Source organism: Cetorhinus maximus, chromosome 7, assembly GCF_964194155.1.
Source record: "Cetorhinus maximus chromosome 7, sCetMax3.hap1.1, whole genome shotgun sequence".
Taxonomy (NCBI): Eukaryota; Metazoa; Chordata; class Chondrichthyes; order Lamniformes; family Cetorhinidae; genus Cetorhinus; species Cetorhinus maximus.
The window spans coordinates 80,619,038-80,633,540 of NC_135885.1; the positions used below are offsets into that span (position 1 = coordinate 80,619,038).

A 14,503-nucleotide genomic window follows, 5' to 3' on the forward strand; every position below is an offset into this window, starting at 1 on the left:
TTGACTGCTTCTTTCCATAGAAAGTCCACAATTGGCCTAGACTGACGTTGTCAATGAACATACTCCATTGGAAAGTTACGCACAGAATCTTTTGCTCACTGCAGATCTTGTTGGGTTTTAATAATAGTCCAATCTTCATACCCTCTACTTTTGTTTGTTTCTTCTAGAGAACAGCAGACACTGCAATGTTTGGAGGTTTAGTAGAAATTGTTCTTAGCATACTCATTCTTCCAGGCATTTTTTGAGATTTTCTGATTCCATTTCTGAGTTCAACCCTAATACTGTAGAAATAAAGGGCTGTAACTTCCGAACTCCGGGACTTTGTATCTAGTGGGCACCCCAAAGATGCACTGGGGAGCCTCCCACCCGGACGTTCCCAGGTAAGGATTGCGTGACAATTGCCCAGGAAGTTCAGACTTCCTTTGGGCGCAATTGCCCTGCACTGGGAACCATCCTAAAATGTGATTCAAATCACAAACTTCAGATGATTCCAACTGTCATACAGCAATACTTACCCAGACGCAGTTAAAAGAGTTGAAACCACTTGCTGCTTCTGGGTAACTATTGTACTGACCTCCTCTAACGCACCCACCAGACTTCCCCCCCCACTAGCCCTGACTCCCTCCATGAGATTCCCCGCACTAACACCAACCGATTCTCCCCCCACCCCACACCCTCCTGACCCCTTACAGGACCCCCACAACCAGCCCCCAACTTTCTCTTCCCCCCCACCGCCAGCCTGACCCAACCACTACCCACCCCCACTCCCCAGCCTGACCCCACCCAACCCCTCCCCCCAACACCCCCCTGACCCCCTACAGGACCCCCCCGACCACCAGCCCCCGACTCTCTCTTCACCCACCCCACCCCGCTGACCCAACTCAACCCCTCCTCCCACCGTGTGCCCCCGCCCCAATCCAGGCCTGTCCTGACTCCCAACCACCCCCCCATTGAGAACTAACCAAACTCCCCTCACCACCCCCACAACTGACTTGAGCCCCCTCAAATCCTACCCACTTACCTTATACACTTACCTTCTCCCTGGCTTGCAAAAGTGGCTGCACTTTTAAACTTACCTGGTTTATGGCAGCTGGTGCCATAAAAAAGGGGTACCAAGGGGCTTACTTATCTTCAACTGAGCTGCCCTCGACTGTAGGCCACACAAACTCACTGCGCTACACACATCTCGCAAGGCCTGAGTTGGAAGGTCGGGCAAGATAGGAGCATTTGGATTTCAAGGTCTGACTCAATTGCCACTCCACTGGTCATAGCATCAAATTCTGAGCATGCTCCAAACTTTTGTTCCAATGCTGAAATATCATAAATAAGGAATAGAGGCAGCCTATAGGAATGGATCCAGGGAAATTGCTACCATTGGATAAAACATGGCGATCATTATTATGCACAGTGTGGTACCAAATACTCTAATAAGAAATTTGATATTCATCAAATCAGCTCATTGACGTGGTCATGCTGGGAAATGGCTTACTGCAGTCCATTGTGTGAATGCTTGTTAAAAGTCTTTTCCATATGCAGGAACATTGCCAACAGGTTGTTTTTCTTATTAAGGGCTCGGATACTCTTTTCTGACTGATGCAGCATATTTTCAATGGTGCTTCTTCCTCATCTCAGGCCTTCAAGGTTTAGGAGAGAAAGTTAATGCTTCTGAGCTGATGTTGGAGGAGATATGTGGTAACTCTAGCAACTTTCTTAGGCAGTTCAGCAGGCTGATAGACCAGTGACTGCCGTTGTCAATAGGGACCATGTCTGCTTTGTGGACCATTGTGACCATAGCTGATTTCCAAAATCTCAGGCACTCGAGCAGCACTAATTACCTGGTGAAGATCTTAGCTATCATACCCATCTTTTTATTGGGTACATTGACAACTATGCTTTTGGCACAGCCATTTTTTTCTTGGGTGTTTTGTCACATGCTCGTAGTTCAGCGGCTGCAATTAGCTAGACCAAGGTAATGGCATTGTTTTTTTCTCTGTTATTTGCAGGGACCATGCTCAGATTGAAACTGTTCTAGTTGTGTGTGAAAGTAATGATCCACTTAATTTTCCAGCATTGGTGAAAAACCTTGTAATTTGATGTAATCGGTACAGAGAATATTTTAATAACTTCACTTTTTCCTAGTCTCTGCACTATAAACAACGTTATGATATTTTTGTTTTGACTGTGGATCTGATGTCAGAATCATTTGGGAGTTTGCTCTTCTTCAACTTTTCTGCAATAAATGCCCCTCTACTTTTCAGTTTTGTCATGGGGTAGTTATTAGGTCTTAGCTTACAGATGACTGATTGATGTGCTAATCCTCCTGGGTCGCATTTTAATGAAGGTCATCCTCGGACGCTTTTTTTTCATCAATTACATCCACAATTCTGCCTGCCAGACTCGATTATTCCAATGAAATCCTGGCCGACCTGACCTTCCACCCTCTATAAACTTGAGTTCATCCAAATCTCTGTTACCCATATCCAGACACACACCAAATCCTGTTCACCCATTACCCCTTTGCACCCTGACTTATTTAAGCTACCAGTCTGGCAAAGCCTCAATTTTAAAAATTCTCATCCTTATGTACAAATCTGATCTGTTGGACATTTTCAATTTTCATCACTCCACCATTGATGGTCGTGCCTTCAGCTGTCCAGGCTCTAAACTCTGGAATTCCCTCACTAAATCTTTGTTTCTCTTCTCTTTTAAGTTTCCCCTTAAAACCTACCTCTTTGATTAAGCTTTTTGGCCACCTGTTTAAAATATTTTTGTGTGGCTTGGTGTCAAAATTCATTTGGTAACACCCTTTTAAAGTGTCTTGGATGACTGTTACACCAAAGGCAGTATATAAATGCAAGTTGTTTCTGTTAGTCAGATGGTGGGATAGCACAGCAGGCTTGTTGCCAATAGCACTCTTCACTGGTATTGTTCCTTTCTCTGCCCCAATTTATACATCAGTCAGCAGCTACTGGCCAGGTTCTAGGTCATTGTGGTTTTGCAGATTAACAGCTGAGTAATGTTCACTGCTAGCTGCGGCCCTAAGGCAATTTAATCAGCTCTTTTGCAGTCCCAGCCGAAAGTAATGGGTGATTGCAGTGAAGCAGAGAGGTTCAGTCCCAGTACATGTTATGATGATCAGATCAGAACACCATGGGTGTTGAAGCTGCTGTTGTGATAAGTGGATTCTGAAGGTTTCAAGATACTCTAAACTAGATATTCAAGTATGTCCAACAGCACTAACCCTGCAGCATTAATGGACTGATTGCTCCTCGTGGGGTGATTTACAATGAAGATGTGTTATTTCCAAATTGGAAAGTTTTTTTTTTGAATAAGAGAAAAACTAAAACATGCAGAAATAAAGCTTGAGGAACCGCACCTTATCTTTCAAATAGGCACTTCACAGCCTTCCAGACTCAATGCTGAGTTCAACATTTTCAGACTGTAAACTCTGTCCCCCTCATTTTGTTTCTTTGATTTGCATGCTTCAGTTTTTCTGTTCTTTTTGCTTTCAGACAGCAGCACACCTGCGCTAGGTGCATCTTTTGTTTCTTTGCTTCTTTTCTTGCCCCATCATAATTCCCTTTGGCCCTGGAAGAATAACTGTTCTGCCAGTCAATTTTTCTTGTCTCCCACCCTATCCACAAAGCTTCCTTTGTCCTTGTCCCACCCCACACCTTGCTTAAAACCTACTAGATCTCTAACTTCTCCAAGTTCTGATGAAAGGTCATTGAGTTGAAACGTTAATCCTGTTTCTGTCCACAGATGCTGCCTGACCTGCCGAGTATTTCCAGAATTTTCTGTTATTAACATTATTGCTTTATGGCATTCTAGTACATATCACAAACACATTCCTTAGATCACAAGTCATCTTCAGATATTGTTTTGCACTTGGTATCAGGTAAAGTATATTTTGCTTGGTAAGGAAGGAAGATAGAAATCTGCAAGAGAACTTGCTAGAGTTGTGTAAAAGAGCACATTTCCTCCTTCACATCAATCAAACGGTCCATTTTATCATATTGTCAGCCTGAAAATAGACTTAAGCATCGCAAGTTCTAAAATGTACATTCATACTCCAGATTTGCACTTCACCGTTTTGTTGATTCATAATGTGTGGACTACTAAGAATGTCACTGTCCTTGCTAAACTGATGAATGGGACAATTGTTACAGTACTGAAATCAATACTTTCTTTCACCTATGTACATTTATAGGCCTGGCAACTCAAAATTTAGAAAAATGCTACTTTTTTAGATTAGTGCAAGGTTCTATTCTTTTCCATAGTTAAGATGATCTATCTTAAGCCATAAAAATGAAAGCTGAGTCGCTGTATCCTATGTTGATGTAATCATTACGGGATTGAAATATATTCACCTTTCATGTGTTTAAAGGAAAATAAATCTGTTGGTACCAAAATCCTGCAACTTTCAGTGACTGACAAGGACTCTTCCCACAATGGACCTCCATTCACATTCACTATTCTTGCTGGAAATGATGGGAAGGAGTTTGTTTTGGATCAACAAGGAGTTCTGAGATCTGCAATTGTATTTAAACAGAAGGATGCAACAGAATACCTTCTGCATGTGCAGGTAAGAGATTGTACCAGTCTTGTGTTTTTACTCTGGATTTGTTTTGGATCCCAGGTATCTTTGATGTAAAGGAAGAGGTGGTGTACTGGCAATGTATTGATTTCCGTAATTCAAGCACAACACCTTTGACAGAAATTTGCTTTCCCTGTTTTGCTTCATAACACAGCATTTTTTCAACTGAATCTTTTGACTGAAACTCCATGGGCCGAATTTTCTGCCTTCCGGGTGGGTGGGCCCGACCCAATCTCCGGCAGGCAGGGAGCCGATCCCCGCTGGAGAAGCGGGCCCTGCCGCCATTTTAAGTGGGTGGGCCAATTAAGGCCTGCCCAGCGTGACGCCTGGCGGGAAGCGCTATGCGCTTCCTGTGCGGGCGGGGGGGGATTCCCCAAATGTGAGAGTGCGCTCTTTCGCACATGCGCACGAAAAGAACGCACATCTCCCTGAGGCAAAGTGCTACCTCAGGGAGATCGCTGACAGTTGTGAAAACATTAAAAATAGAAAAAGAAAATCCTTAACATGTCCCCCTCATGTGACAATGTCACACGAGATGGGGCATGTTCATAAATTTCACTAAAACTTTATTAAACTTTTTAAATCCCTACATGAAACCTCATCCCACCCATGGATGAGGTTTCATGTTTTCTCTATTCCCCGCCCGGGCTTAAGGTTGGACGGGCAGGTCCTTTAATTGTTTTACTGATCCTGTCAATGGCCTCAATTGGCCATTGACAGGTCAGCGGGTGGACAGCTGAATTTGCTACGCCCCTGCATTCCTGAAAATTTATATGGGGTGGGATGACGTCAGGGGTTCCCCCCAACGTCATCCTGCATCATTTTGCACGTTGGCGAGCGGGCCTCGCCCCCTGTTCGCCGATGGCAAAATTCAGCCCCATGGGTTACCTGTTAGCAAGAGCTAATTGAAATTGCCTACCCTGCCAGGAGACTGCACTACAAGCTTAATTACTGCTACTAAAGCCCAGAGATACATGATTTTTGATGGAGATATGGTCACTTTCTGACTGTCTTTGTTTCTATTAACAGCAGTTAACTACCAAATCAACCAAACTACTAACCTATCTAGTTGTCCTAAACATATTAAAATAAAAGGAATTGGCATTTGAGTAAATCTATATTTTTATATGTAAAGATTTTTGATGTTGTACATATTGTAAACATTTTATTCCTATTCTTAAGACTCAATGCAGTAATAATCAGCAAAACAAAATTGCATTCACACTTTTACATAAAAACAATCATCATTGTAGATGCTGAGTTAAGATACATGAACTAATTGTTTAGTGGAACAGGTTGAAAGGGCTGAATGACCTACTCATGTTCCTATGTTATGGTGATCTATTTGCTAATGGTCCTGCATCCAGTTCAGCTGAACTATTTCACAATATCTTGATAACTATGTTGACTTTATGAGAGAGAGTTAAAATTGGAAGAAAAATAACCAATTTTAAAATGAATACTTCAAAGCTAAGCTAACTTTGTAGATTCCCTGTGGGACAGACAGCACCACAGACGCTACCTTTGTGGGTTTCCTCATTGATACCAAAGGTGAAACTTGCATGGGCCATGCAGGTCGCATCCTGAAGCATTGTCTGTTTCATTCTGGTAGCCTGGTGAGAAAAGATAGAACTGGAGCTAATCTTTACATACTTTTATAAGTTTTTATTTACAGAGATGCACATTACAACTATGCACCTCCTAACCCAACAACCACAATTTCAGTCTGTTCTTATTTATAGGAGCACAAATGAATCCCCAGTTAATGCCCACTTCCTGCAAAGAATTGAACACAAATAGTATACAATTAACATTGTCTGCCTTTGGGGAATCTACATTGTATGCATTGCACAGCTTTTAAGCAGCGCTGTATGAATGAATTTCTAGCCCCAAGACTTTAAAACTGAATGAGAATTTTGCAAAAAATGCTAATTCTTCTAAGCTACATTCTTATTTTTGTATTTTCTCCTATTGTTAAAGATATTTTTCAGATTAAGAATGAATAGTTTAATACATTTGTTGTTTGCTCACAATTTGACAGGCTCAGGACACTGGTAAGCCGCCACTGACTTCTTTCACCTATATTCTTGTTCGTGTGATTGAAGAAAGCATTCATAAACCAACTGCTATTCCACTTGAGATTTATATTTCCACAATGGAGGATGAGTTCCCGGGAGGTGTGATTGGGAAGATCCATGCTACTGATCAAGATATGTATGACATCCTTACCTACAGTTTTAGGTCAGACCAAAGAAGTCTGTTCACTATAAATAGCCAAGATGGGAAGATTATTGCACTTGGGGGCCTGGATAGTGGCAATTATGTTTTGAATGTGTCCGTTAGTGATGGGCGCTTCACCGTGCCTGTTGAAGTTGAAGTTCATGTAGAGCAGGTGACTCAGACTATGCTAAACAATGCAATAACTGTTCAATTTGAAAACATCTCTCCTGAAGATTTTATTGGACTTCATCTCCATGGATTTAGGCAGAGCCTTCGGAACATTATTGTTGCCCAGAAGCAAGACTCCCTTCATGTCATTAGTATCCAGCCAGTCGCAGGCACACATCAACTTGAAGTTTTGTTGGCAGTGCAAATGTATAGAAATGGGTTCTACAAATCTGCTTATTTGATTCAGAAGCTTAGCAATGCAAAAAAGGACCTAGAAAATGGCCTTCATGTTTCCGCTATCATGGATAAGAGTTGCTCTGGTGAAGAATGCCAAGAACAGTATTGTGAACAGATGATTGCTCCAGAAACACAGTCCATGATGACCTACAGCACTGCAAGAATTAGCTTTGTGTCTCCCCGATATTCCAGGGGTGCAACATGCACTTGTAATGGTGAGTAATACAGACGCCAGGGCATTCTCCCAGGCAACATTTTTAAAACTAATAAATCAGTGTGTTTTTAAAAAAACAAGATCTTATGATAAATATCTAAATTTATGTGGTAGCTTCTATTTTTGTTATAAACTTTTTGATAATATCGGTACATTTGCAGTTTCAGATTTGCAAATGGGCATTTGTCTCATAGTTAGAGCATTTATACATATGGATATAATACTCCTTAAGCAATACAGTTTAATGCTATTGAAGATGCATTAAAATAATTACAGCCATGCTTTCTCACTTGATGAGCTCAACTAAGCTGAGAAAGAAGGCAATGGATAAATTGGAAAGTAATTTTGCACTTATGATAGTTACTGTTATTGTACACTTGTGGCTTTAGTTTAAAGGTAATGCTGTAGAATTTCCACTTTGGGTACAATAATCGATTCCAGCACAGGTTTCCACTCAAACTAACCTGCACATTACCAAGCTTTGTACAGTTTAATTAATGTTATAAAATGTTCAATAAGAAACATAAAGCAAAGGCCACCTAGGACCGTGGGACCTTTCCAAACAGAATGTAAGTGATCCTGATCTTCTACACCATGGGCAGAATTTTACATTTGGCATGCGGGCGTGCACCCGACACGCCAGAACGTAATATGACACGCAATGATGTTGGGCGTGTGTCCTGACGCATCATGCTGTCTCGCGATATTTCATTCAGCGGGTGTGCACCGGAGTCGGCTGCGTGCCCACCGATAATTGAAAGGCCTATTAAGGCCATTAATGAACTAATTAACTTCAAATTTACTATGCCCGTCCAACCTAACCCTACTCTCCCTCCTCCCCCCACCCTTGCAGGTAGCGCTCAGCGTTACCATTCGAGATCCTCGCTGGGCGGGCCTTAAATGGCCCGCCCGCATGAAATCACGGTGCTGGGCCAATTGCAGTCGGCTCCACGACCGCCCCCACCTGCTCCCGTTGAGTCCGCCTGACCAATGAGAAATCCTGGCCCAAGGTGATGAACGCCTTGTGAATACAGCAAGAGATACAAAAATGTCAAGAACCAATGTAGTTGGCAAAGGTTGAAAACATTTTCCTTCAACTGCTTTATAAGGGAAAATTTATATGTTTAAATGTGTTGACTTAGTGAAGTTTGATTGAAACAGCTGAACATAGTTTCATCACCAAAATAATTAAGCAAATTTTTAATCGGTGTATCAAAAAAAAACCACCACCTCTGAATAACCTTGATTTTAAGTTACTGAAATTCACTTCTAAAGACATTTCTAAAACTATTTTCTCATTAAATCAAAGTGCTTTAATCAATTTCTTGTTAAATTAAAAAGAAATCAAACTTACAAGTTTAAAACACATCTCTTAGTGTCCTTGCACCCAAAGAACCAGCTTAATTTTTAAAACCTTCCTGAAGGCCTTTGAATGAGCACAATTAGTGGACATTTCAAGTGATTATTAATTCACCATAGGAGATGGCCAGTTTGTGGATGGGACCTACTTTCAGCAAGATGTTTTAAGACTAGTGCAGAAGGTCATGGAAATTTGTGTTATGCTGAACAACAACTGTACTAAAAATACTGCAATGTTTTTGTGACAGTACACTGATTTTACCCGAATCGCACCATAAAAACTAATGCTCTTGAGCAGAAACTGCATACCACTGTATATTTATTGTCTAGTGTAGCATCTTAGTGGCCAAAAGATGAAGTGCAAAGTGTTTTGGAGTTCCCTATTTATGCTTCTGATACATCCGTTTACAGGTTATGAGGAGCAATAGCTGAAGAGTGATACCAGATCAAGGAAATCTGTAACCTGTTGAAAAGTATTGGCACAAGCAATGTAGCAAACAGTTTTGTTGCCAAACAAAATAAAAATTAGATTTGTAAAGAACAACTGGATAATGACATTGAACCATTGGTTGAGAGATGATTAGTGCATTACTAATAAGTACAAGACATAATAGCATCCCATTGCTCAAGTGCCCCTGTATTTTGGTATATAACGTTTGGTGCACCTGCCTTGCTGTCAGCCAGAACCACTATCTGGTATCTTAGGTGTGTAATGCACTAATTCACTTAGCTCATCTAGGCTACATTGAACGTCATGATTTTTTTTAAAAAGGGACCTGATTTTTTTGGGAAGGGAGCAAGGACATTACTGGTTAGTTGAAAATCTGTACTGAAAAATCTTTAGCGTGGTACTGCAATTAACATCAAACCTTTTCACATCAGTCTAAAATTATTTCAGTTACAGTTCAGCAGACCTCTCCATATAAATTGCCCTTGAGAGTCTTTACAAAATGGCTTGGGTGGACAGATTTGAAAATAAATTTGATTGTGGTATACAGGCCACTGCCAATTTCCATACATGCTCCTGAGAAACCCGCGCTGTGAGGAGGAGGTAGGTGGAGGTCTTCTATGCCTGCTTAAAAGCAGGGAGAAACAAGGAAAAACCTGTATAGGCGGAATGACAAAAAAAATTGCATGACCTGTTTCCCAGCTTCAGAATTCACTAGTCAAAGCTCAGTTACTGCACACTTCCATCTGTGCCAGCTGATCCTGGCAGCAGCTGTGCCTTCTGCTTCTCAGTCTAAGTTACACTTATACTGGAAAAGTTTGCTGGTGATATTGTCAATTGTTGCGTTCCCACCCCTATGTCCAGCATATGTCAAAATTGAGTTGTCTCCACCATCTTCCTGTTTACCTTTTATGAATGGAATGCCCAACCCCTTTTAATGGCCAAATTATGGAGCTTGTAGCAAGTTACTATAATCCTTGAGACCATTTCTAGCCTGTACAATTGTGCATCCCAAGCTTTTCAGACAACAGAAATGAAATTTGAGATCACTGATGGTTGACACAACTATTAATCATGGAGCAGTCAATGCATTTTGGACTCAGATGACAGATGAACCATCAACCATGGCTGAAATGGGTACTCTGGTCTTCTTTAACCAATCTGGCACATGTCAGGATCCTGGATGACCTGAGAATAAGGCAATTACGGCTGCTTCCTGGTAGCATGTATTGACTTGGCAAAGAAATGGTTTGCATCATTCATAATCTGCACGTTCAGTGGATGCAATCCTTTCCAGTTGATGAAATTGATGGCACTTTCAGATGAATTATTCCCATCTGGATCAAAATAATTACATCGTGCTCTCGAAATCCAGCCATTCAAAAAATGTCGATTGCTCTTTTCGTCTGCTTGAGTCCGTGGGCTGGATTTAGTCCTGCTGACAGGCCTGGAAGTCGTTGGGGATCTGATACAGGTCTGTGGCAGTCGCCTGTACTTGATTACATGGTGGCAAGCTCATGAGTACATGTGAAGCAGGCTTGCTGCTGTACAGAAGCTGATGCCATATTCAAAGGGCAACCAGTCCTGTTTTAGGAGCTGGAAATCATCTTGCAGGCTTTTTAAAGTTCTGAAGTTTAAATCTCCAGCACCTGATTTTCTGTTGCTCCAGCATAAAAAGACATTCCAAAGTCCAGGGAGAAGATTCCTCCACCATCACACAAGATCATTCTATGGCATCAATGGGTTCAACTGAGGTCTAAGATGTCACAGTCCAGCCAGAGCATCCTCTCTAATGCTCGAGGATGAAGAAGGACAGGGTGGATGATTCCCATGTTGCCACTTCCTCTCCCATTCCTTGCAGGAAGGCATCTTAAGTGTTCTCCCCTTAGGGACTCATCTGTGATGCTATTTTAAGGGATGGCTCTCTGCACCTCAGTTGTGCGCTGCCCCTTTACAGTTTGGATCCAGTATTTCTGGGTTCTGAATTTCCTGCCTGAGGCTCCACCCCTCAGAGTGTCAGCTCAGCAAGTTTCTACACAGAGAAAACATCTCCAAGACGATCAGTCCAGTGCCCTGTGACTCAGTTTCCTGGAAGTCCAAAGGACTCTCACAGTGAGACAAAGAAAGCACATATAAGTCGCCTACTTTCTCTGGATGGGTTACTGAAGGTACGAGAGATGTATGAGTTTTATTAAATCTGGGAGGCAGGATTAAATAGTGTCAAATTCACATTTAAATTATATCTGAGTGGGCAATTAAGCTTATTAATGAGCTTCCCACCACTAACTGGTGCGTTTCCCATTTTGTTACCTTCCCATCGCTGACTTAATCGCTTACAGATTTCCTGCTGCAGGGAGTCTGAGGTGCAGCCTGCCAGTCAATTCTCTGTGCCCGCCACCATCTTGCCCAATCCAGTGGGTTCCACAAAATTCAGCCCAATGTCAATGAAACCAAAGACATGGATGAACAGATCATCCGTCACCTGTATAATGTACTCGTGCACTGCTGATTGAAGCTGATGTGACTAATATCACCAGCACTTGCGTATATGAAAGGCACGTGTTACTTAAGTGTTTGTTTCTCCATTTTTAATGCTTTGCTGTTTAGGTATGATCCATGTGTGTCATGACTATGTTTCCCTGACCAATTTTATTTTAAAAATGTTAAAAGATGAGGAAAGATTTGCATTTATATAGTGCTTTTCATGACCTCTGGACATTTCAAACAGTAAAATTTATGCTAAAATACATGCCCATGAACATTGGCAGCCCCTGGTACCTTGCCAAATGGCAATTCTCCATGCCTTAACTTTTCAACATCAATTGTCAAAGCTATTTTACCACTGCAGGATCAATCTACTAGTGTCACAACCCCGTGTGCATGTGTGTTGAGTGTGTGTGTAAAAGATACACAATTGTGTCTCCAGGATAGGCCACTGAGCCATTTTCAGGAGCAGCAAACTTAGCTTCCCTTTTCCCATACCTAACCCAGACATATAGGTTCCAGTTGCTGTCGGCGGCGGTCCCTCGGAATCGGGGATGACCTCCGTCAGGTTTGGTGAAACTTCAGATGACTGAGGAGCCCAATTCTGGATTCACATCTTCTTCCGTAGTGGGGGCACGTTGTTGCACAGGGGAGTAGAAATCACAGCCCCAGGTTGGCTTCCTTCTCCTTCCTCTGCCGCCTCCGTTCCGCCTCGCTGTCGAGTCACTGAGCCTCGCAGTGGCTTGTGCCTTGATGGACCAGGTGGTGCCATGCCAAGCAATTGGCAGCATTGTCCTCCCACTCAGTGGTTTAATGCCTCCGGGCTTTAGGTTGACTTTGACCGTATCCTTATACCTTTTCCTTTGGCCGCCCTTTGAGCATTAACCAACAGCGAGCTGTGGGAAGAGAACCTGCCAAGGGAGGCAGTTTTTGGGCATCCTGATGCAATGGCCCATCCATCAGAGTTGGTTCTGCAGGAGCAGGGCTTCAATGCTGGTAGACGCAGCTTCATGGAGGACACTCGCATTAGTCCAGCGGTCGTCCCATTTGATCCCCAGGATTCGACGCAAGCACGACTGATGGAAACTCTCAAGGATCTTAATGTGGCGTCATTAGACAGTCCATGTTTCGCTGCAGTACAGGAGGGTGGTCAACACAATGGCCTTATAACGGAACCTTCATTGACTTCCAAAGATCCCTGTTGTCAAAGACATACTTGAAGAAGGCAGCGCTGGCACAGTTAACTCTGTGTTGGACTTCCTCATCGCTGGTAGACCCTTGGACAAGGTGGCTGCCAAGATAAAGGAAGTGCGGCACATACTCCAGAGCCACCCCATCTATGTGGCTGGTGCGGGGGGTGCTCAACTGACCCGGGGAAGGTTGATGAAGGACCTTCGCCTTGGCGATGTTTAAGGACAGGCCAAGCCTCTTATACAAGGTGTTGAAGAGGCTCAAGCGTCCTTTGCAAATCCTGTACAGAGTGAGCCATCAGCAGTCACCCGCAAACCGAAGGTTGTGGATGTCCATGGTGGTGAGTTTTGTTTTTGCCCAGAAGCGACCAAGGTTGAAGAGCTTCCCATCCAGACAAGACTGAATGCTGACACCAGGTGGTAGCTCATCTCGGGCAAGGTAGATGATGACAGTCAAGTAAATGGTGAACAAGGTGGGGGCGATCACACAACCTTGTGTGACCCCCATCCGGATGTGAAAGGTGTCAGTTTTAGATCCTCTGCTCGGGACAGTGGCGGTCGTGTTGTCATGCAGAAGTCTCAGGATGGTGACAAATTTCAACAGGCAACCAAAACATTGGAGAATGATCCATAGAGCTTCACGATTTAAAGAATCAAACGCCTTAGTCAGGTCGATGAAGCCGAGGAACAATTCTTGATTTTGCTCCCAACATTTTTCCTGGAACTATCTAGCCACAAAGACATGTCTACAGTACCCCAGGTGCAGCTGTAGTGTCCTGGTGTGACTCAGCTAGCTCAGCACAAACCAAGAATCAGACTTGGGACCTTCATCAATAGTGTGGCTCAGTCTCATACCCATCAGTGCATTTCCAAACATTTTCTATAATTTATGTAAAGGTGAGGAATAATTTATAACTTGCAACACTGTTTCAAAATATTTCAATTAAAAAAAAGATATATTTCAAAAAACGGGAAACAGGGCTAAAACTGTATGATGTCAGTGGCCTGTTAGGGTGCCCTTAAAGACAGTTTCATTTATGTCAGCAGTGAATTCTTCTGCAACATGTCATTTTAGCATTAAAAAGCAGCCCCCTTTTAAACCTCTTATATAATGTGTGAATGATCTAGGGAAAAGATAATTTTGATTAAAATCTGTCAAATATGATGGGATCAAAAGGATGGATATCTTGACCAGTGAAGCAATTAATTTACAGATGTATCAGTTTAAAACATCTAATAATAGCCCCATGAATAGTTAAATAAAACTGTTTCTCTAAACTGTTTCTTTTTCTATGACAGATGATCTTTGCCCTGTTGTTTCTGATGTTTGCCAAGAGAAACCTTGTCCAAGTGACATGCATTGTGTTAGAGGTGGTGTAGGACGCAGACCATATATCTGTCAGTGTCCACCAGGAAATCTGGGAGAATGTTCAGGTGAGAAAGACAGAATAAAGGTACCTCCTGATATGTCCCAGCTCGGAAAAAATACCTTCAGTTCACTCATGTATTTCAGTTCAGTGAATCTTTCAAATGTAAAACCCCAAAGGTGCATTAGTTAAAGTATCATCTTTATCTAACTGAAATAA

General features: G+C 42.4%; 1 protein-coding gene across 3 annotated transcripts in view; it reads left to right on the forward strand.

Annotated features, from left to right (window-relative positions):
* LOC144682893 (protocadherin Fat 3-like) overlaps positions 1–14,503 on the forward strand; it is a 689,075-nt gene that overhangs the window by 607,734 nt on the left and 66,838 nt on the right. For all 3 annotated transcript variants that reach the window (XM_078545758.1, XM_078545759.1, XM_078545760.1), the window contains 3 exons: positions 4,388–4,585; positions 6,639–7,437; positions 14,217–14,351. In XM_078545758.1, the coding sequence (XP_078401884.1) occupies positions 4,388–4,585; positions 6,639–7,437; positions 14,217–14,351 (1,132 nt within the window). The remainder of the gene's footprint in view (positions 1–4,387; positions 4,586–6,638; positions 7,438–14,216; positions 14,352–14,503) is intronic.